This window comes from Orcinus orca, chromosome 7, assembly GCF_937001465.1.
Source record: "Orcinus orca chromosome 7, mOrcOrc1.1, whole genome shotgun sequence".
Taxonomy (NCBI): domain Eukaryota; kingdom Metazoa; phylum Chordata; class Mammalia; order Artiodactyla; family Delphinidae; genus Orcinus; species Orcinus orca.
The window spans coordinates 60,648,544-60,673,824 of record NC_064565.1 but is presented as its reverse complement, the minus strand read 5'-3'; the positions used below and the strand labels follow the sequence as shown (position 1 = coordinate 60,673,824).

General features: G+C 37.8%; 1 protein-coding gene across 4 annotated transcripts in view; it reads right to left on the bottom strand.

The window, feature by feature from the left end:
• Positions 1–1,482: 1,482 nt before the first annotated feature.
• Positions 1,483–25,281, bottom strand: part of PDK1 (pyruvate dehydrogenase kinase 1) — a 34,174-nt gene continuing 10,375 nt past the window's right edge. For 2 of the 4 annotated variants that reach the window (XM_004267311.4, XM_049712279.1), the window contains exons 7-11: positions 25,006–25,082; positions 23,108–23,206; positions 10,068–10,178; positions 6,525–6,638; positions 1,483–4,175 (exon numbers count right to left, since the gene is read on the bottom strand). In XM_004267311.4, coding sequence (XP_004267359.1) covers positions 4,035–4,175; positions 6,525–6,638; positions 10,068–10,178; positions 23,108–23,206; positions 25,006–25,082 — 542 coding nt within the window. In that variant the 3' untranslated portion in view covers positions 1,483–4,034. The remainder of the gene's footprint in view (positions 4,176–6,524; positions 6,639–10,067; positions 10,179–23,107; positions 23,207–25,005; positions 25,083–25,281) is intronic. The other 2 variants (XR_004482056.2, XM_033423583.2) reach the window with 2 other exon arrangements.

Sequence of the window (25,281 nt, the reverse complement as noted above, 5' to 3'; positions counted from 1 at the left end):
ACAGAGTCCTATCCCAGGGCCTATCTGCCCGAGATTCAGCATCTTCCCACTGTGCGTTCTAGCAGCCCTGCTCTGCACGCCTTTGGGACTGGGAAGGGCAGGAGGTGGCAGCTGTCAGTACTGGTCTCCCTCCGCCCTGATTGCTAGGTAAGTCAGCATGCACACACTCCCTGCAATCAGAGTCCAGGCCACTCCAGCCTCTCCCAGCAGACCTCCCAGCAGGCAAGGGGGCTCCCCAGAGTGAGAGCCTGCCCGTGGGGACCTTTCCTCCTTCACAGATCCCTCCCAGGGGTGCTGGTCCCATCCTGATGCCTTTTTTTTATGTGTTTGGTCCTACCCAATTACATGGAAAATCTTTTCTGCAGCTTTAGTTGTGTAAGAGATCTTCTGCCAGTTTCCAGTTGGTTTTATGTGTGAATTGTTCCACATGCAGGTGTATTTTTGATGTGTTTATGGCGGTAGGTGAGCTCCACATCCTCCTACTCCACCATCTTGATCCTCCTTCCCCCAAATGGTTTTATATCTATAATAGTATAGAATCTCATGGCCACCCAACTTTATGGTCATCTCATGTCATAAATTTGAAAAAGCTGGCAGTCTTGTCTCTTGCTATTAAAAGCCTATGGTTAATGACTGCTGAAGAAACGTGAAGAGTGGGTAGTATATACCTAATTATTTCCAAACGTGTAAACAGAACAAAAGGTGCAGTAATTTAAGAAAGCCAGGACTAAGCAAACCAGCAGTGCGTTCTTTTTTGCCATACATAAAATACTTCACGCCACATTTTTTCAAGTGCATTCAGTTTGACTATAAGAAAATTTAATTTTGGGGGCCAGAAGTTAATCATATACAGTATTTGCAAACCAGCTTAACTCAACCCTGATTACTCATCTGTTTAAAACTTCACGTTTATGGCACAGCAATTGAAGATGCAAACAAATTGATTTTTTTTTTTTTTTGGCTTCCTTTCTGATTGGCTGTTCACAAGGCCACAAAGGGACCCTAACACTAGTAGTCTGTCTCCCTGGTTCTTTACCTATGCAGTCCTTTTATGGAACTTGTTGGCTTTAATAATGAAGGGAAGATTGATGGCCATATCCCATTCATCAGGAACAGGACAGGAACCTGTCTTTGACTAGAGGAGTTTAATTTTGACTTTCGGCTGGTACAAGCACACAGTAATGCTGGTTAAATTAAGGCTTTTCCTATATTACTTATATTGTGAAAAGTTATTCAAAGAGTATACTAACATAACCTCTTGAAAATCACATAAGAGAAGATGTTCATTTATGCAGTAAGTCAGTCATCTGTGGCTGTTTGGATAATGAAAATCTAGCATAACTCAAACCATACAAACGACTGCCTGCTTTGGCGATTAGAATATACACGGTGGAAATCTAAACACTTCCTCTACCAAGCATAGTGAGGTGCACTGTGAGCCACGTAGCTTCGACTTTTTGAATGTTTACAGAAAGCTGACCCTTGATGATGAAAGAGACCTTTATTTTAAAAAACAATTGGTCAATTTATTTTCAGAATAAGAGTTGATCCATGTTTTCAGTTTATTGCCATACACAAAACATTTTATAAAATAATAGGGTAGACTGCCACTTCAACATCTTCATGTAAAAACTTCACAGTGCAAGAAAGTGATTACCATTAAGTATGAAGACATCTAAAGCCAGCTAGTACTTTAAGTACAGGGCAGAATACTTTTTGTGATTCTTCCTAAAAATGTTGGCATATTCATTAAATGCCCAGGTTACAAAAATCACTTAGTATCCATTTCTTATCTTTCAGTATGTTTTTAAAATCTACATGGCATCATATTAAATGCTGGTGGGGGAAAATAGTATAAGAATCTAAAAACTTTTCAAGTAGCACAATAATTTAAAACCAACTAAGAGAAAGCATTCCCCCAAATATTTCTGTATGTAACTTTGTGTCCCTTACCACAGTAACAAAGTGAAAAAGCCATTATACCTTAAAAAGAAGCTAAAGGAAAAGATTTCATTCTTCCTTTGAAAATACAATTTCTTAGCTCTTAAATAAAGAGAGAAACTTTAATTTTGTGTGTGGGTGGGTGGATCATTAAGTAAAAATATCAAATTTATGTCAGTTGTACAAATGTCTCATTTAGGAAAGAAAGTGAATACTTTGATTCAAAGGATTCGAAACTATTTCATCATTATAAGAAAAGTGTAATTTTAAGCTAAAAAAACTGTGACACACTGAACTAATATAAATCATCCACTAGCATATCCTATTGTTTATCATAAAATCCATAGTTAAGGAGTAATAGGTAAAACATCTTTTTCCAACATTTGGTCACATCAGCTAATCAGCCCTGGGCAAACCCCACACACCCCGAGTTTCAGGATCCTCATCTCTTATGTGAGAGTCCTGGGCTAACGGCCCTTTAACATCCCTTCTAATTTACAAATTTGTATAGCACTGTTAAGCTTACATAATCCTTTTGAGAATGAGCTGTTTCAACTCAATGTATTTACCAGATAAAGTTCCCCATTTAAGTAGTAAAGCTGTTCTTTAAACATTTAAAATCTTACTTTAAAATTTATTTTCAGTGTACTTCCCTGTCACCTTAAAAGATGAGGTAAGACTAACAACTTAGTCTCCTGACTTTCATGGTCTCTTAGACCAGGCGGCTGACAGTGATCAGCAGATACAGCTTGAGCCCTCACGCCAATTCTGGGCAGCTTTGGGCTATACTCTGAGTCTCAAAAACGAAGATGATACCACCTGTTTGGTATCTCTGTCTTAAAGCCTAACAGAGTTATAATATACTGAATATACCAAAAATTTGTACATTATAAATTAACATTCGAATGCAAACATTTGAATGTGATAAGCCCAAGGTGACTTTTTCCTGATAAAGTATAGATATTTTTCATAACATGTTTTTTGTCAATACCTGTGCATTTACGGTTCTAATCCTTTGGTTACCTGACTCTTCTTCTGTAGCCAACTTGTCTCTTGCTTCCAATTATGCTTCTAATTGCACCAGAGTCTAGAAGTCTGACCTTTCAATAGGTGAAAACCAAAATATAAAGATCTGTTATGTTAGCAAATGTGGTATCATCATTACTCACTTTAAAAGCGTGGCTTCCTAACTAGGTGAGGCATCAGACTGGTCTAGGAAGTGTTATAAAAACTGAGATTCCTGGACTCCAGCCGCAGAGTCTGATTCTGTCTGGAGTAGGACTCAGAAAAACTTTCTCAAAAGCACCCCCCAGGTAATCTCAACAATCTTTAGTACAGTTTTTGCGACTCACTCTTCTGCCCTCAATTTCTTAAATTCAATTTAGAATTTTAGCAGCTGTTAGGCTTTAGTATAAAAATTTCCCATTGCATTAATCATAAGCATATTCAAAGTAGATTGCCCATGATCTTGGTTTAGTTCCATAGGAAATCAATCATTACAATCCTTTGCAATAAAATTAAAACACGATAAATTAACTTCAGAGTGAAGACAATGCATGTAGATGCTGAAAGGTGGCTGGTTCTACACTTAACAGGGCAACTGTTTACTGCTTTAATTGTAGTCAGTCATGTAAATCTGTAAATCATCTTATTACATCTGTCATTACTAAATAAAGGCTGGCAGAACTCCTCTAAAACAGAAAGATGGCTAACTGACTAATCGATATTAAGGAAATGTTTCTAGCAGACATAAAAGTATTTCTTAAAAAACTACAAAACTACACAGCTTCCTGTAGAAACCCAAAGACTTCTACGCTTCTGAAGTCTACTGTAAAGAGAAAGTTGACCAGAACTACAGTTGTTTAAAAATGTTCAATTAACTGTGAAAATTTAAGTGTAAAATAGGTACAACTTCATCCTTTAGGAGATTTAATGGGCATAAGAGGAATTTAACTTACCACTTATTCTATCTACCCAAACAGTTAACTGTGAAAACGACACATGAAGTATTTGGTATAGTGTAGTTCTGAACACCATCCCTTCCAAATTTAATAAAAAAACACATCTGGATTTTCCAGGGGTCCCAAGTGTGTCTAGGCACTGCGGAATGTCGTCATGTCTTTCGGTTCTCTGCTGGGAACACACCAGTCGTCAGCCTCGTGGTTGGTGTTGTAATGCTTCCAGGCAGCTTTGTTATATACCGGGAGTCTTTCTATTGATTCTGTTGACAGAGCCTGAAAGTCAAAGCAGGACCTAAATCAGGCATTTTTTTGGAATGCATTATTTGAGAAAATCTACAGTGGCCAAAAGGTTACTACAAATTAAACAATACTTCATTGGATTTGTATTTTATCAAACATAAGACCATCTACATACATTTTAAAATAGAGCACATCTTTGAAACGTGTTATTTACTAAGCCCATGGCAACTGCTTGATGTGCATGTTGAGTTTATTGCTTGCGGTAATTCTCCAGCCAGCCTGGGAGCTGCTGGATTGAAGTTTGACACACGTGTGACAGACATTCTTATAAAACATGACAAACAGAAGTTGGTTAACTGAAAAAGTCAGTTAAGTGTAAAAGCATAAAAATTCACATATGTACCTTAACATATGTAATTGTACAATCACTTAATGAAATCTGGGTTTGATCCTGTGTCTTCTCCTACATTAAAGTCACACTAATTTTAGTTACAGCATGATTTCTGTACATGATTTCTGCATCATGCATAGCTGACCCTCTGTATCACCCCCCCACCCCCGCATGCATACCAAAGTCTGCCCATGCTCAAGTCGCTTATATAAAATGCTGTAGTATCTATGTATAACCTTTAAATATCCTCCTGTATACTTTAAATCATCTCTAGATTAATTATAATAGCTAATACAATGTAAATGCTATACAAATGTGACGTAGATATTATGTAAATAGTTGCTGATGTGCAGCAAATTCAAGTTCTGCTTTTTGCAACTTTCTGGAATTCCTTTTTTCTTCGAATATTTTTTAGTCGTGTTCGGATCTATGGATATGGAACCCAGGGATACAGAGGGCTGATTGTAATTTCATGTTTCCAACATATTATCACAATTAATTCACCGTTCTATTTCAGCTTCCTGTGTATCACTGAGATAAACTATGTTCCTCATTATCTTCAAATTAGGATATTTTGGTAGGATTTCAACCTTAAGCCACAGGTATTCCCCAAGATGTAGAAAATATTGAACTGGAAGTTTCATTCCAATAATAGGAAGGAAGGACCTTAATTATTCTATAAGACTTCATGTATTCTATTTTTTTCCAAAATGGAGCTAGAGACCTTTCACCTATACATCATATTCTCTTTATGCTGGAACTCCTTGATCTATAGACTCAAACAAAAATGTTACATTTGATGATAAAAAGGGCATCATGAAGGCAATGTTTTTAAGTTCCTCACAATTGAGATGGTTTAAAAAAAGATAATTATCTTGAAAGAACTTAACCTTTTCAGACAATTTTTACTTTTTCTAATGTAAAGTCTTTAGCATTTCCTATAAAATAGGTGCCATCTAGTGGCCAGAACAAGAAACTAGCGTCGCTAAAAAATTAGGTACCAACAGCCCACCGCTGAACTAACCCAGGGCTTTCTATCCCTGTAATTTATACTGATTTGTCAGATAAACACAGGGAACAACCCAGGCAAGTCTGTTTCCACCAGGTGAGCTATGTGCTTACCAAGAGTCACCTGTAATTGTTCCTAAATCTGTTAATATACTTAAATCTGTCATTGTAATTTAATCTAAGTATTGCTTTTAACAAAGCACAAAAAATGGGCGGGGGGGGGGTTCTTTGAAAACTAAGATGAATGTTTCATAAAGACTCATGAAGGAAAGCCACATAAAAATTGCTGTTGGGGCATCCCTGGTGGCGCAGTGGTTGAGAGTCTGCCTGCCGATGCAGGGGACAGGGGTTCGTGCCCCAGTTTGGGAAGATCCCACATGCCGCGGAGCGGCTGGGCCAGTGAGCCATGGCCACTGAGCCTGCGTGTCCGGAGCCTGTGCTCCGCAACGGGAGAGGCCACAACAGTGAAAGGCCCGCGTACCGCAAAAAAAAAAAAATAAAAAAAATAAAAAAATAAAAATTGCTGTCAAATCAGAAGACAACTGTAAGGAAATGCATAATAATCAACAAGGATTATGCACTTGGCTATTTCTTTGATTAAAGAAACCAAAACAAGGTATTGTAAGTATAGCTTCTGCAAGAAAGACAATTGAAACTTCAATCTGCAGACCCATATGCAAATGAAAGGCCTCAGCAAGTACATCAAAAGGCTGGTGAATCAATGTCAATTCATGTGTCTTATCTTACAAATTTAATTTTAACATAAGTTTTTGAAGCCCCACTTTAACCCAGTTTTTTTTCTATTAACAAAGCCCTGATCATTATAGTCGAGCGTTTCTTACCCACAGTCAGAGATCATTTGTCAAAGCAGAGGAGATCCTTGTTATAATAGCACGAGGTAGAAGAAAATTTCATTACAGTTAAATGCTGGCATCTTATAATCAAAGAAGTATCATTAAGTCCAGAAGACTATAGTCAATTACCTTAATGTAGATAACTGCATCTGTCCCATAGCCCTCTAGGGAATACAGCTTTAGGTCTCCTTGGAAGTACTGTGCATAAAGGCGTGATATGGGCAATCCGTAACCAAAACCAGCCTGTTTGATGAGAAAAATGAAATTCTATTCAGAAAGCCACACACTGAAATACTTCTCTAATTAAAATAAACGTTATTGGAGTATCCCAGAGCTATCAGAGCCCGCATCTAAAAGATCAGTTAATACTTAAGTATTAAAAATGATCAAGCTGCAGCCCAGTTGAGTACTGCATTAGACGGCTTCCCTCTGGTCATTTAAAATTCCTCATTCGTCTTATTTGTATAAAATGACCTGTGGGGGTCTAGAAGAAGTACGTTTCTCTTCTTTCTTGCCCTGCTCCAGAGCATCCCAATACCGCTTTCGGTGATACTACATAAAACATGGCCTCTCTCGGGAGCAAGGGTAGAAAGAGCCTGGTGGCAGCCTAACAGATATATGTCATGGCCTCACACCATGAACTGCAGCCCGTGTTCTGAACCTGAAGAGATCCCTAATAGTTCTCTTTTAATTCTCACTGACAGGTCACTTACCCTGCTTAAAAATCTTTGAAGCACCCCAAAACCCTCCCCACCCCCATCATCCAGACCCACTGCCTAAAAATCCAAGCTTCTAAAAAAGAGCTTTCAAGACTGTAACATCAGGTCTGTCCACCCACTTTCCAGTCCAGCTGAAGTAAATCTCCTCCTTAGTCCCTCAAACAGATCATGTTATTTTTCACATCTGTGTCTGTTCATTCTGTTCCCAGTATCTGGAATGGCCATCTTTACCTGGATAAATCCTACCAATTCTTTAATACAAAGAAGAACATTTGGATAAATGTAAAAAAGGGTCTTATCACCAACTCAGATGTTCAATGACATTCCATATAGTACTTCAGTAAAGAGTGTATGTGGATTCAGGAATCTGCTATTAACAAATCCAGGCTCTGGCCTTATCTACCTCTATCATTTATTACTTGATTTTTTTAAACCAGAGTTTCTGTTTACCCCTCCAAATCAACTGTCCATTCTCCACATTTCTCCTTGCCCTGGGAGGCTGACCTGAACAGATGTCAGTGGATTTCTGTGCCCTCTGGTTCCAGTAGGTCTAGCCAATGGGGAACCCAGTAGGAGTTCCAAGGGAGTCAAGTCAGGGTATTCATCCCCTGCTTCTTTCTCACTGAGGTTGCTTCCCCTGGGCAGGCTGGGTCCCTGGAGAGTAAGCAGCTGCTCTGCAACTTTCCCTTCTGGGTTCTGCTAACTTCTTCTCCCCTTGAGTCAGGGTGGTGACAGCTCTGCTGCTCCTAGCCAGGATTCCTGTGCTGTCCCACCCCTATTTCTATAATTTGTCTCTTCGTAGATAAGCCTTCCTTGGATTATAATTATAATTATCTCTTTCCAGATAATTATCTCTTTCCAGATAATTATCTCTTTCCTGATTGACACATTAAGTGGCTCTAGAAATGGCCCCAAGAAAACTGCATGAGCAGGTGGCTCAGGATCCCATGGTACCTGATCTACTTTATCACTGCCTCTCCCTGAACCTACCACACCTGTGGACCCATCAGGCTTCCCCTGTAAGTAGTTAACATAAAAGTAAAACAGCATGGGCCTGGTCCACTGCTGGATCTACACAGTGTCCCACACTAGCCAAAGTGGACTGCCTTTTCACTACAGCCTCTCTCAGGGCCGGGCCTGAAAGACAGGAGTGAAAGCAAATCCTACCAGTGGGTGGAATTCAAAGTGGAACACCTACATGGACCATGGGCAGTGGCAAATGGGCTGGCTGGTCAGAGACTTGGAAAGAACAAAACTGGATTAACAGAGAAGGTCTGGAAGAGGGAAATGTGGACAGTCCTCTCTGAACAGGCTTACAGCATGAAGACATTCCATCCATGTAGATGCCCACCGGAAGGCATCACGTGGAGGAAGCTCTCAGTAATCAGGTATGACCTGATGACCACTCCTGTGGAGGTCAAGCAGCCTTTCCCCAGCTGCGCCAGTGCTTGCCTACTGGGTCCACTTACAAAGGGGTCATGACATCAGGAATGAGGCTATGTAAAAGCTTAACAATAGGCTTACCCTCGGTAAGGCTGTGTAGGTGTAGGGGCAGCCTGCGCCACATCAAGCCTCCTGTTTTCTTAAAAATTCAAGTAAATTTTGCATCCTAAACAAACACTTTCATGGCATTTACTGTGTGCCAGGTACTATAAAAAGCATTTTAGATATATTAACTCAATCTTTATAATAATTCAATTTTTTTTTTCTTTTTTGGCCACACCACGCTGCATGTAGGATTTTAGTTCCCCAATCAGGGATCAAACCCGTACCCCCTGCAGTGGAAGCACGGAGTCTTAACTATTGGACCACCAGGGAAGTCCATAATTCGAAATTTAAAGCCGGGGGAACTATGGTATTGAAAGGTCAAAAATATTCCCAAGGCTACACAGCTAGGATGTAGTAGAGCTGAGAATGGACCAGACAGTTTAGATTCAGAGTCTGGACTAGTACACTATGCTGCTCTCCACAAAAATTCTACGATGTCTGTTCACTACAAAAGCAGCATATCCCTTTTCTCCACTTCTTAGAGTAAAATCAGAATCTAAGAAGATACTGGTGTTTATCTGACCTTTTCTGTCCCACGGCACATGGATGCCTACCCATATCTCAACTTGAAAAGCACATTCCTAGGGCAATCATTTTAAAAGTTTGGTAAGACATGAACTGTATTACAGTTGTAGCTACAGAATCTGTGCTGTGTAAGTAGAATGTGCTGTGCAATTAGAATGAAGTCCTTTTAGTAACTTCCTAGGAAAGAGTCTAAAATAGACCCATCTTATACTGTTTTTAATCACATTACAGTATAACTCCAGTGTATATGCCAGAGAACCTTCAAAGCCCAGAAGAACAAGAGTTTTTCCAGAATTACAGGTAAGAGATTTGGCAAAGTGCTCTTCTGGGTGTTGGAGGACCATGAATGAGTCCATTCAAAAGCTAACCTTATTAAAACTTGAACATAGGTGACTATGATCAGTTAAAAAACCTATTAACGCCATTATCATTTGAGCCATTTTCAGGTTGGCAAATAAACTGATCAGAGCTCTAGTCATACTTCTCAGTCTCAAACATGTAATCTTTCTAATTACAAGTACTTGAGGGGAAAAAAAACCCAAACACTGAAGATTAAACCAAGTACTAGTAAAGCTGGTAATTTAGGCTTCACATTAGAGATAGTATATCAAAATGTGGTTTACCACATGCAAACTACTGACACACCACTATTAACCTTGGCAACAAGAACTCTAAAACCATACTCCTTGTCCTATGCTCTTATCATTTTAAAAAAGAGCATTTTTAAAACTACAAATTTAGAGGAAAGTGGGGTTTTTCCCCCCTAATAGCTTCATTTCGTCCTTGTGGTGAAACCTACACAATGGCTTAACTGATTTATGTGGTAAATTATTTTATGACTAGTCACAAAAACCTGCTTCACAATTTCTTGATCACATACCAAGGGCACTGCTCGGGACGTCTCAACACGAGGCCGGGGTGCAGTTGAATACATGTAGTTGAAGAGTCGGTCAATTTTCCTCAGAGGAACACCACCTCCTCGGTCACTCATCTAAGGTAATAAAGGATCATGGCCTGTCACCAAGTCCAAGAAACAGCAAAATACCAACACATGCTGTGTCACCATTTAACTGCTGGCTGAAAAGCTCTGCTTTCCAAAATGAATACCACGTGATACAAGTTGCGAATGTAAACATTTCCATCACTGCTGGACTTAACCCCTCTAATATGTAGAATTCTAAGACATAAGGAACTCCACTGTAATACAAATTTCAATGCTGTGGCTTTGTGTAATTATTGCAGTCACACTAATGATGCAGTACAGCACACAATGGGGCAAAGGCTTAGCTTATCTTGGATGTAACAATAAATTTGTAATTCCTTTCTAACAGGCAGTTTGGCAACCAGATGAAACATGCATGTACCCTTTGACACAACGTTTATCCTGAGAAAATAATCCGAAAAGCATGCTAAGTACGTATGAGAATGTCCATGACAGTACTGTGTAGAACAGCTAAAACTGGATTACCACCTCAATAGGGGGCTATTTAAGTAAACTAACATACATTCTAAACAGAATACTATTTCGCCACTAAATATTAGGTAGAACTGTATGTACTGGCATGAGAGGCTCATAAAATATTGTTAAGTAGCAAAAAAAAAATGGAGAAGCATTTATGACATTCTAATTCTGCAAAAATTATAAAGAAGTCTAATGAAATATAATTGTCAATGGAATTATGAGTGACTTTCTTCTTTTGGGGTTTTAGTTTCTTAATTTTTTCCCACAATTACCTCTGTTATGGAAATAAAAGTATAATTTCCATTTTCAGGGAGGAAAAAAACAGAACCATTTCATTGTGTTTTAGAGTCTCATCTACAAGTAATTTCACAGCACAGTCTCCCAGACAACTCTGTGGTGAGTTATAAAGGACACAATTCTTTACATTGTTCTTATGTCATTTTCCAACTCAAATCATATGGTAGATTGAATTTAGTGATTTATTTAGATTGTCTTCATTGTTTTCCTTCAGTTAACATGGACTTTTTTCCTAGCTATCGTACAGCTTATCTTTTAATCTACTTTAGCCATTTTCCCTTGTCACAAAATCTAAATTGATTCTATCTATAATATTAACATGGTTGTGATATACAAACCTGCTTTTAACATGTGTATAGATATACAGATAAAAACTGTATGGAATGATATGTATTAAAAAGCCAATTTGAATGGCTTACAGCTGAGTTTTTATATAGTCTCTAAAAATATTTATGTGTACATCTATTACTCTCACAATGGAAATTCATAGCTATTTTAATTTTTCAAATACAAATCTGCTTTGAAATATCATTTGAAGACTGGCCTCTGATGTCTATAATTAGATAACTACAGTATAAAAATATACAAGCACTTTATTAAGAACTTATATATGTAGCATTATGCTTGAAATTGTTCTTGGCTATGAATTCAAGCCCTGTGAAGAGATTTATTTTAGTAAGATGAATGAAGGGCTCTGGGTATTTTCTGAGATCCATCAATTTGTTAATTATTCATCCTTTAATTTAATGCTCTGCTGCACATTTACTGGTAACATGAGTCAAGTGTGGTTCTATAAATATTAAGTAAACAACACATTAGATACTAAGATAAAAAGGTACACTTCAATAAATATTTCCTGATTTTCCTTAACCTTTTGGTCAGAAACACTACAGCAATCCAGCAGGTATGAAACAAGAAGTGATTTCTAGCCGTAGGTTAGTATGATAAAAGCAGAGTGGAAAAGAAAGGCCAGGGGTGACTCTGAGAAGTGTCGTCTCATTAGAGGTGGAGGGGTAATCTAAGCCATGGAAATATAGTTAAAAATTGATAAAGGTAACTGCTTTTGCTTTGCAGCCAAAAATACAATAAACTGGAACCAGTACATTTTTGAAGTGGTCAAAAGAGTTTCCAAGAGAATTGTAACAGGTATTATAACAGAACCTGAGTTCTTTGGGAAAAAGGGACAGAGGGAATAACAGAGAGACAGACAGACATGTTTGGTCTGCATATATTTAAGACAAGAAGAATGGCACTCTGATGACAAATATATTGCGAAAGAGATGTGAAAATTGAAAAACTCTAAAGATTATTTGAAGAAAAAAATCAAGAATCATAGAAACATAAGCCTACATCAAGGAAAAGGAAAGAGATTGTGAAAGAGAAGGGCAGTGTAGAGTCATGTCAACAGGAAGGCAGAGGAAGAGAAGTTTGCCAATTACTTTGAAAATTTTCTCCTCAGCGCATGAAATCACCACCTCTCAATGTCATCTGAGACCTGCCATCCCTAAAGTCCTGTTTCCCATAACACTAGGCTCCCTGGTCTAATATATGTGGATTTTCGGGTCCACGGGAAATGAACCACTACTAACTTGATGACAGTTCTGAAGGCAGGAAATTTACTAATCCTGAATTCACCCATAGCTCCTGAAGTTTCTTAGTCAACAGCTTTTTAACGTCCGGTTTGTAAAACTGCCAACAGTGAATGAACCAAGACATTTAAGTTTTAATTTATAAGACGTGGCTATAACACTTATGTTATTTACTGAATACAGACCAAACACCAAATCTGAAACAGTAGCTAGACTTGTAAGTCAGAAAAAACCAATTCTTTCGCAGGATTTTTAGCAGAGGGATAAAAAGTAAAAAAAAAAAGGTCAATAATTTCAACAAGCTAAAAGAATGGGGGGCAAAAAAATCCAGGCCTTGATCCTGAAAATTCTAGAGTAAGTGATGGGGATGAAAGCTCTACTGAAGAAAATTAAAGCAAGCATTTAACATGGAAAGCGCTAACAAGAGCAGATGCAGTCATGTGACCTGGATGTGAGGAGAGCCTGATATAGCTAAGGACTTGTACAGAAGCTTCTGGAACAGTCTGTTCAAAACCCTTATAAGCCTTTCTTTTTTTAAACAGCTTTATGGAAATATAATTCACATACCATACTATTCACCCATTTAAAGTATACAACTCAATGGTTTTTAACATACAGGCATACCTGTGAGATATTGTGAGTTCAGGTCCAGATACCACAGTAAAGCAAATATCACAATAAAACGAGTCACTTGAGTTTTCTGGTTTCCCAGTGCCTATAAAATTATGTTTACACTTATCCTGTAGTCCATTAAGTGTGCAACAGTATTATGTCTAAAAAAATGTACATAAACATTAATTTAAAAATATAAAACAAAAAACAATTAGAATATCAAAGATCACTGATCGCTATAATAAACACGATAATGAAAAAGTTTGAAATATTGCAATTACCAAAATGTGACACAAAGAAATGAAGTGAGCAAATGCTGTTCGTAAAATGATGCCCACAGACTTGCTCAACGTAGGGTTGCCACAAACCTTCAGTTTTTTACAATAATGCTGCAAAGTACAATAGAGTGAAGCGCCATAAGACAAGGTATGCCTCCATTCACAGGTATGTACAACCACCACCAGTCAATTTTAGAGTATTTTCATGAAACCATGGGCTCTTTACTGATTACACTCCTAAGCAACCACTAATGTATCTCTTGTCCCTATGTATTTGTCTATTCTGGACTTTTCACATACATTAAATCATAATGGGTGGCCTTTTGTGATTAGTTTCTTTCACTTACCATATTGTTTTCAATGTTGTAGCATCCATGTTGTAGCATGAGCCAATACCTCATTCCCTTTATGGCCAAATAATATTCCATTGTATGGATGTACCACATTTCTGTTGATCTGTTCGTCAGCCGATGAACATCTGGGTTGTTTCTAGATTTTGGCTACTGTGAATGATGTTTCTATGAACACTCATGTATAAGTTTTTGCTTAAATACCTGTTTTTCAAGCTTTTGGGGTATATACCCAGGAGTGGAATTGCTGGGTTATTATGAACCTTTCTTTATACCAGACAGACACAGAGTCCCTAAGCAAAGCCTGTCCCCCAGCACAGAACGAGTCACTGATGAGTGCTGAAGAGCTCAGTGAACCTTGATCCATACAGTGATGGATGACCACGAGTAATGGAAAGCAGCTGCAGACAAGCATGCTAAAGCACAGGAAACACAAGCAGAAAAAGGGACGAGAAAGACCATGCTGCAGCACAACTGATGCCCTAAAGCGGAAGACATATGGGATTTATTCTGAATCAAACACACCCTAATAAGCAAGTAGCCGACACATAACTAACCAAAAAATAGGCACACGTTAGCATCTGGAATGGAAAAAAGTGACACGTTCACATTACCTTTTCAGCAGAGAATATTCCCATATATTTATTTGTGCCTCATTCTTTTATATGAATAGCCAAGAGGGATAAACAGAAAAAAGGAATTCAGAGGAAACAGTACAGAGAGCTGAAGCATTTTAATTTTTAAAAAAATAACTAATATCACTATCCTCTGAGTGATTTAAAAAAAAAGATGAAACCAGAACAGAATACTACAAAAAAAAAGGAATAATAAAAAATAAGTTCCTGGGAAATTTATAATAGAAATAAAATTCAATAGAGGAGTTGGGAATTCAAAGTCAAAGAAATCTCAAAGTAGAATGAAAAGTTCAAGATATAAAAAACAAGAAGAAAAGATAAAAATCAGAGGGCCATTTCACAAAGCCCAACATCTTTGAAATATGACTATCAGAAAGAGAAACAGTAAAGAAAGTATTTCAAAGAAACAGTGGAAATTCTAAAGGACCCAGCTCAATGGGTACAAAAAGGCTCACATCAAGTCACATCATTATGAAATTTCAGAACAGAGCTGAAGATCTTAAAAACTTCAATTAAACAAAGAAAACAACAAAACCTGTCACTTATAACTGGTCACATACAAAGGAACAGGAATTGGAATAAGCATAAGTCTTCTCAAAAGGAATAGCAGGAGTGATGTCAGCAGAAACAGTGGAGAAAGGACCTCCAAAAAGTCCTCCATCAAAGCACCAAAGCAAAAACGCAAAAATTGTCAGGACTCTGGAAATTAACCAAAGGCTTGTAGCAATCTGGGGAGTATTGACTCAAGAAAAACAACAATGAGCTTTGTGGTATTTTAACTTGGCTTATTCCCACCTCCCATTCCCCCACCCATCAACAACTTGCAACCAGAGTTGCCTGGCAGCCACTGGGAAGACATCTTTCTCTGACCTGATTCTGTGCTCCCCAGTGCGAAAAAGTCTTCCGTGCAGGTACCCCGCATCCTCAAACACTTGTCAAAAACACTTAGAGGTAACTAGTTAATCTGACAGCTGCCTGAGGCAGTCTACAACAGTTAAGGCAAATAATAGGCTACCCAAAAAACTTAGTAGGAAAAGCTAAGGAATGAGATGTCCACAGGGGCTTAGAAAAGCTCAAGGATATCCTGAAATCTAGAAGGTCATGCTCATGCCCAGGGCTATGTTCAGGAAGAACCTAAGAGGGTCCTAATCTTTCACCTCTGACTAACCTTGAGGCTCTGTACAAGCAGAACCTGAAGGTTAATTCAGAGTTGTCAACTGCCTGGCTAAACATTGAAGGTGTGCCCCAATATGCACACAGAGTCTCTTGACTCTGGGAGAAGACTGGGAGAAGGCATTTAAAGAAACCTCGGTCCAATCATTAGCTGACCACTAAGCAGAAAGCACACACAACAAAGAATACAGACATTACAGAATTAGTTTTATAATGAAAAGTCACCAAACAAACAACTACCACCAACAACTTTAGGGACCTGGAAAGTAACTGATCTTCAGAGTTGTTGCATCATATATATATTTTTTTACATCACACCCAATTTTCTTTATTAATATCTTACACTAATATGGTACATGTGTCACAATTAAAGAACCAATTAATTGTTCATTAATTGTTACGTGATTATTAACTAAAGTCCACATTTTGTTCACATTATGCCTTTTTTCCATAACAGGACACCCCATTACGTTTGTCAGGTAAATGTCTCCTTAGGCTTCTCTTGGCTGTGATAGTTTCTCAGACTTTCCTTGTTTCTGCTAACCTTTCAGAGTTTTGAGGAGTTCTGGAGAGTATTTCAGAGACCGTCTCTCAGCTGGGATCTGTTTGATGTTTTGCTCATGGCTTGACTGGCGTAAAGGGTTTGGGGAAGGAAGACCACAGAGGTAAAGTGCTCTTCCCATCAGGGGTTCCTACTATCAACATGACTCATATTTTTAATCCATTTACATTTAAGGTAATTATTGATATGTACGTTCCTATTACCATTTTCTTAATTGTTTTGGGTTTGGTATTGAAGGTCTTTTCTTTCTCTTGTGTTTCCCGCCTAGAGAAGTTCCTTTAGCATTTGTTGTAAAGCTGGTTTGGTGGTGCTGAATTCTCGTAGCTTTTGCTTGTCTGTAAAGCTTTTAATTTCTCCATCAAATCTCAATGAGATCCTTGCAGGGTAGAATAATCTTGGTTGTAGGTTTTTCCCTTTTATCACTTTAAATATGTCCTGCCACTCCCTTCTGGCTTGCAGAGTTTCTGCTGAAAGATCAGCTGTTAACCTTATGGGGATTCTGTTGTATGTTATTTGTTGCTTTTCCCTTGCTGCTTTAATATATTTTCTTTGTATTTAATTTTTGATAGTTTGATTAATATGTGTCTTGGCGTTTCTCCTTGGATTTATCCTGTGTGAGACTGTGCTTCCTGGACTATTTCGTTTCCCATATCAGGAAAGTTTTCAACCATAATCTCTTCAAATATTTTCTCAGTCATTTCTTTTTCTCTTCTTCTGCAACCCCCATAATTCGAATATTGGTGCATTTAATGTTGTCCCAGAGGTCTCTGAGAGTGTCCTCAATTCTTTTCATTCTTTTCCTTTATTCTGCTCCCTTTCTCTTCTTTGTTTGCACAACTCCTGGGGTTCAGCTTTGGATTTGGCCCTGCCTCTGCATGTAGGTCACCTGAGGGTGTCTGTTCTTCGCTCAGACAGGACAGGGTTAAAGCAGCAGCTGATTAGGGGGCTCTGGCTGGTGGGGAGAGAGGGGTACGAAATGCAGGGCGAGCCTGCAGCGGCAGAGGCCAGCATGACATTGCAACAGCCTGAGGTGCGCCATGTGTTCTCCCGGGGAAGTTGTCCCTGGATCATGGGACCCTGGCAGTGGCAGGCTGCACAGGCTTCTGGGAGGGGAGGTGTTGATAGTGACCTGTGCTTGCACACAGGCTTCTTGGTGGCTGCAGCAGCAGCCTTAGCATTTCATGCCCGTCTCTAGTGTCTGCGCTACTAGCTGCGGCTTGCGCCCGTCTCTGGAGCTCGTTTAGGCGGTGCACTGAATCCCCTCTCCTCACACACCCCGAAACAATGGTCTCTTGCCTCTTAGGCAGTTCCAGACTTTTTCCCGGACTCCCTCCTGGCTAGCTGTGGTGCACTAACCCCCTTCAGGCTGTGTTCACACAGCCAACCCCAGTCCTCTCCCTGGGGTCTCACCTCTGAAGCCTGAGCCTCAGCTCCCAGCCCCCACTCACCTCGGCAGGTGATCAGACAAGCCCCTCAGGCTGGTGAGTGCTGGTCAACACCGATCCTCTGTGCAGGAATCTCTCCGCTCTGCCCGCTGCACCCCTATTGCTGTGCTCTATTCCGTGGCTTTGAAGCTCCCCCCGCCCGCCATCCCCCGTTTCCGCCAGTGAAGGGGCTTCCTAGTGTGTGGAAGCTTTTCCTCCTTCACAGCTCCCTGCCCAAGGTGCAGGTCCTGTCCCTATTCTTTTGTCTGTTTTTTTCTTTTTTCTTTTGCCCTATCTAGGTATGTGGGGAGTTTCTTGCCTTTTGCAAAGTCTGAGGTCCTCTGCCAGCGTTCAGTAGGTGTTCTGTAGTCATTGTTCCACATGTAGATGTATTTCTGATGTATTTGTGGAGAGGAAGGTGAGCTCCACGTGTTACTCCTCTGCCATCTTGAAGGTCTCCATATTATTTTAAATGTCTAATTTTCAACAGAAATTATAAGATATACAAAGAAGGAAGAAAGTGTGTTCTATACACAAGGGTAAAAAAGGAATCAATAGAGACTATACTTGAGGAAACTCAAATTTACTAAACAAAGACTTCAAATCAGCTATTTTAAATATGTTCACAGAACTAAAGGAAATCATTTCTAAAGAAGTAAAGTATGAGGATGATGTCTCACCAAATAAAGAATAGCAATAAAAAATATAGAAATTATGTAAGAGAACTAAATAGAAATTCTGGAGTTGAGAAGTATAATAACCAAAACAAAAAAATTCACTAGGAGGGCTCAACAGCAGACTTAAACACTTGTAAGAAAGAATCATCAATAGTGATGACACGTCAACTGAAATCATCCCATCTGAGAAACAGAAAAAAAAAAGAAAAAAAAAAAGAACAAAGCATCAAAAACACCTGTGGGACTCCATCAAGTGTACTGATGCACATATTGGGAATTCCAGGAAGAAAGAGAGAAAGGGACAAAAGAATATTTGAAGAAATAATAGCTGAAACTTCCTGATTTTGATGAAAAAGATGAAGCTATTCAAACTCCAAATATAATAAACTCAGAGATCCATACCTGGACAGATTACAGTCAAACTGTCAAAAGCCAAAAAGAAAGAATCTTAAAAGCAGCAAGAAAAATGACTCATCACACACAAAGGATTCTAAAAAGATTAACAGCTGGTTTCTCATCAGAAACCATGAAGGCCAAAAGGCAGTAGGATTAACATATTCAAAGAAATGAATATAGAAAGAAAAAGACTATCAACCAAGAATTCCATAGCCAGTAAAATTATCCTTCAAAAATGAAGGAGAGGGCTTCCCTGGTGGCGCAGTGGTTGAGAGTCCGCCTGCCGATGCAGGGGACACGGGTTCGCGCCCCAGTTCGGGAAGATCCCACATGCCGCGGAGCAGCTAGGCCCGTGAGCCATGGCTGCTGAGCCTGCGCATCCGGAGCCTGTGCTCTGCAATGGGAGAGGCCACAACAGTGAGAGGCCCGTGTACCGCAAAAAAAAAAAAATGGAGAAATTGAGACATTCTCAGATAAGCAAAAACTGAGTTCATCATTGGTAGACCTCCCCTATCAAGAAATACTAAAGGGAATCCTTCTCCCTAAAATAAAAGAACAATAGACAGTAAATCAAATCCACATGAATAAATAAAGAGCACCAGGAAAGGTAACCACATAGATAAATATAAAGGATTGTTTAAGCGTATTTTTTTGTTCATAACTTTTTCCTCCTGTATTATTTAAAAGACAACTGCACAGAGCAATAATTATAAATCTGTGTAGATGGACATACAATGTATACAGGACATACAATGTATAAAGATATGTATATGTATATGCCAATATAATTTAAAAAAGCAAGAAGGAAATTAAAATGATAAACTAAAAAGTTATTTAAACAAAAAAGGCAGCAGTAATGTTGAAAGAAAGGATAAAGAAAGACAAGATATATAGAAAAAATGACAAAATGTCAAATGTAAATTCTACATTAACAATTATTATGTTAAATGTAACTGGCTTGAACACTCCAATTAAAAGGTGGACATTGGCAGGATGGATTAAAAAAAATGAACAAACCATATGCTGTTTACAAGAGACATGTTTTAGATTTGAAGACGCAAACGGGTTCAAAGTAAAAAAGTCTGGAAAAACATACACCATGAAAACAGAAACCAAAAGAGAGCTGGGATATTATACTAATATTGGATAAAATATACTTTAGGTCAAAAATTGTTAATAGAGACAAAGAAGGACATTTTACAATGACAGAGGGTCAACACATCAAGAAGATATAAAATTATAAACATATATACACTTAATAACTGAGCTCTGGGACTTCCCTGGTGGTGCAGTGGTTAAGAATCTGCCTGCCAATGCAGGGGACACAGGTTCAAGCCCTGGTCCGGGAGGATCCCACATGCTGTGGAGCAGGTGGGCCTGTGTACCACAACTACTGAGCCTGCACTCTAGAGCCTGCGAGCCACAACTACTGAGCCCACGTGCCATAACTACAGAAGCCCGCACACCTAGAGCCTGTGCTCCGCAACAAGAGAAGCCACCTCAATGAGAAGCCTACACACTGTAACAAATAGCCCCCACCCACTACAACTACAGAAAGCCCGTGTGTAGCAAAGAAGACACAATGCAGACAAAAATAAATTAAAAAAAACAGTCCATCATATAAAAGTAAAAAAAAAAAAAAAAGACTGAAAGCTTTCCCAAGGTAAGTAAAAAGAAAAGGACATCTGTTGTATTCAACATTGTACTGGAGGTTCTAGCCACACAATTAGGCAATGAAAAAAAACAGATTGGAAAGGAAGAAGTAAAATTATTTCTATTTACAGATGACATGATCTTGTGTATAGAAAATCCTAAGGAGTTCACAAAAAAATTATGAAAACTAATAAATGAGTTTGGCAAGGTTGCAGGATACAAGATCAGTACACAAAAATCAACTATATTCCTATACACTGGCAATGTACAATCCAAAAATGAAAGAAAACAATTCCATTTACAATAGCCCCCAAAAGAATAAAATAATTAAGAATAAACTTAACAAAATAAGTGTTAGACTTGTACACTGAAAATCATAAAACACTGATGAAAGAAATTAAAGAGATCTAAATAAGTGCAAAGACATCCTGTTGTTCATGAACTGGAAGACTTAATTGATCTAAAACATTGAACTTGATCCCCATAAAAATTCAAGCTGGTGTTTCTTGCAGAAATCGACATGCTGATACTAAAATTCTTATGAAAATGCACTGAACCCATAATAGTCAAAACAACCTTGAAAGGGAAGAACAAAGTTTGAAGACTCACATTTGCCAATTTCAAAACTTACAACAAAACAATAATAATCAAAATGTGCTTAAGGAGAGATATATAGACCAATGGAATAGAATTGAGAATCCAGAAATAAACCTATACATTTACAAGCAATTGATTTTTGACCAGGATGACATGAAAATTCAATGGAGAAAGAATAGTCTTTTCACAAATGGTACTGGGACAACTGGATATCTATCTGCAAAAGAATGAAACTGGATCCCTACCTCAAACCATTTATAAAAATTAACTCAAAATTAGATCAAAGACCTAAACATAAGAACTAAAACTATAAAACTCTTAGAAAGAAACAAAGGCATAAATTTTTGTGATTTTGGATTAGGCAATGGTTTCTTCTTAGATGTGACATGGAAAGCACAAGCAATAAAAGAAAAAATAGAATAACTGCAATTCTTCAAAATTAAAACCTTTGTGTTCCAAAGAACACTACGATGAAAGTGAAAAGATAAGCCACAGATGGGAGAACATTGGCAAACTATATATCTCATTAGAGACTAGTATCTACGATAGAAAACAAATAAATAGAGCTCAACAATAAAAAGACAACCCACTTAAAAACTGAGCAAAGGATCTTAACTGACATTTTTTCAAAGAAGATATATATCACTTACACCCATTAGAATGGCTATAATCAAAAAGACTGACAATAACAAATGTTGGCAAGGATATGGAAAAATCAGAACTTTCATTCATTACTGATGGAAATGTAAAATGGTACAGTCACTTTGGAAAGGAGTTTGGCATTCCTCAAAAGTTAAACAGAGTTACCTATAAGCAATTCAACTCGTATGTATATTCATAAGAGAACTGAAAACCAATGTTTACACGAAGACTTGTACACAAATGGCAGCATTATTCACAAAAACCAAAAAATGAAAACAACCCAAATGTCCATGAACTGATGAATGAATAAGCAAAATATGTTTATACCCATTCCACATAATATTATTCAGCCATACAAAGGAATGGCTACATGCTATAATATACTAAGTGAAAGAAGTCAGTCACAAAAGACCACGTATCGTATGACTGCATTTTTATGAGATGTCCAAAACAGGGAAATCCATACACAGAAAGTGGATTAGTGGTTGCTAAAGGCTGGGGAGAGGAGGAATGGGGAGTGACTGCTCATGAACACTGAGTATTTTCTTGGGAGTGATGAAAATGTTCTGAAATTCGACAGTGGTATGGTTGTACAACCTTATGAATATACTAAAAACCACTGAATTGTATACTTAAGAAAAAAAAGGAACAGTAGATGCCTTCAAAAGTTCTGCAAGATGATTATTTTTAGTCTATAATTCCATGTATGAACTTAAATGCTAGGAAAATGGCAATTGAGGCTGGGGGAGGAGAAAGAGGGGAGATGCTCTAAGAGAGCTAACTTCTCAGCTACCATAACTGAAAGCTGATGTTAGCTATTTAAAATTTTCTAATTTCAGAAACAGCAATATTAGAATACTACTTTAAACTAGCTAAATACCAGAAGAAACAACTAAAAGACTATCTCTGAGTAGTGACCTACAAACGGCAAGGACCTGACATATATGATTTTTATATGCTCTTCATTTATTAATTTAATACAAAATTTAAAATGACTATTTTAAAGAGAGAAACATCATCATACTCTAAGAAACTGGACTATCTGAAAAATGTAGTAGAGAAGGCCTGGCACTCGGGTCAAAAGACTGATTTCATGTCCTGTGTCATTTATTGGCCATCTAATAATGAACTAATCACTGTGTCTAGTTTCATATCTGTAAAATTGAGAATAAAATTACCTTTGCTCCTAACTAAAATTTGCTATGAAAATCAAATGAAACAAAAGTAGATTAAAAAGCATTGTTTAAAAATGAAAAATTATGTACTATCTACATAACACTACAAATACCCAAATATTTTAGATTTTACTTATCAAAGTAGATACCAAAGTGGACATTCATGATCCTGCTAAGCTGTCTGTCTCCAGGATTTACTTTAACTTGAATCATCTGGATGAAGGACCAGAACAGAAATAGACTCAAGGGAATATTCCATAACCTGCCAGATAAATGAAGTAATGTGCTTATTATCAATTAGTTACAGAATTTCTTTCTCCTAAGAATAAATTGTCTTCTAGAAAATATGTGCATGCCTGTACATCAATTTAAAAAAATAAACAAAGAACAGCATTTACCTTCACAGTCAAATCCTCATTACCCAGCGTGACATGGACTTGAATAGGCGGGTAAACACCTTTGTTGGCATGATGCTCCATTGTTGCTCTCATTGCATTCTGAAATACATAAGGGTTACATTAAAAATGCAACTTTAAAGAGAGAAACTAATTACAATTTTCAAGTACATATGCACTACTTGAAATTTTTCTAAAAATTTAATTCAGTGGAAATATGCCAGAGAATCATAATTCTTATAACCATATTTAAAGAATTACTTTAAAAAAATAGTCAGTTTTGAAGGACTTGGTAGATATTTAGATTTAAAGACCCCAACTAAATTCTGCATATTTTCCAAAACCAGACTTCTCGACACTTTTAACTAGTTTTACATGAAAGCAGAAAATTCTATCCAAATATTTTTATAATTTGGTAATGGGCAAACCTCGTTTTTTGAAAACAGTTTCATCTCCATTTTAAAGAACTATTTAAATTGTCATAAATTGCTTTAAGAAAAAACAATTTTTTCATTTAGTATTAATAGCAAGTCTTATTATGATGTAGAAATGAATCCAAGTTACCACTAGTTTGAAACTGGGGTATTTACACTGTAAAACTGTTTTGACCAATTTCTAGAGGATACAGGGTACACAGTGCCAACATATCATAAGCACTACGTGATGACATGTAGCATTGGAGTAGGAACTGCTAAGACTAGATACAGTTTAAAAGGCAAAAGACAGGACTGAACTTGGAAATAAGAGTGTGTGGCCCTGGAGCACCAATCAGGATTGAGTCCCCTGAGGAGGAGATTCTGTCATCTCTACCAAAGGCCATTTAAGATCAGGTTTCAGACAGAAGCCATTATCACTGACATAATATAAAATCTGTTACATAATATGGTAATATTTCTTTTATAAAGCATCATGGGGAACAAGATCTTTATGTGACTGCAATTTCAAGGAAAAAAGTTAATCCTTGAAGTGCCAATTGTTTATTCATTTAACCACTTTGGTAGAAAGATTTTTGTAAGATATTCGATACGTTCTTGCTGTCTTAGAACCAAGAACATTCTTCAATCTTCGCTATTCTAAGACAGTCAACCAGTTTTTCTGTTTCACTGTATTTTTCTTTTTCATGATCAGGCTGAAAGCCACCTCTTCTCTCTTCCACAGGCTCTTGGCTGAAGACATGGTAACCACACTGAGAGAGACTACAGGCTTGATCTGGGGTGTAATTTTCAGCCACATGGACCCGTACCACTCCTCATCATTCACTTTCCTGTCTACCAGCAAGTGTCATTGGTGTGTTGATGAGAAAAAACGTACTCTCAATATTATTAGCATAATTGTATTTAGTTTTCAAATTTTGCTGTAAAGAGCAAAAATAACAGGAGAAGCCCTGTAAATCAATATAAATGACTTTCTCAAAAAAAATGCATATAACAGTGGGACAGGTCCTTTAGAGGTGAAAGTTGAGAATCATTCTTCTAAATATTTTGTTTTGTAAAAATATAAATAAAACTTTATTGAGCACCTATAGTGTGCTGCCATTGTATTAGAATTTAGTATGTTATTCTCTTCATAGTAACCTAGATAGTATTATCCTTGTTTTACAGAGGAGTAAACTGAGGCTCAGAAAGGTTGAGTGACTTGCCCAAGGTCACACACATATTACGTGGCAGAATTGGAATTCAAATCCAGGTCTTTCTGAGTCCCAGGTCTGAGCTTACCACTAAACTGAGGGGCCCGTGAGTGTTGACAAACAGCTGATCTCCAGTGATGTGACATGACACCGAACATGAAAGGGTATCTTTTAATGAAACTGAGGAAAATGCGGTACAGTATTTAAACTTTCAAAGCAGATTCCTAACCTTAGAAAAGGACTGATAAAGGTGACGTAATACTATTTTACAAACCTTGAAAAGTTCAAACACCATGTGATAGAGATGGGATGGTACATAAACCACTTGTATTGGCTGTCCTGGTGATTTTGCTACAGAGCAGAAGAGAAAAATATGAAAGTACAGAGAGATGTGCTTAGAGCATTTTAAAGAATATATTGTGTAGTGATGAAAAGAAAACATTTACTGTGGAGGATAGTACTATTTGGGGGAGAAGGGCCACACCAGTTCTTCACTGAATCAGTGTTTGAACCCAATGCTCACACAAATTTATAACTGACTGTGACAACA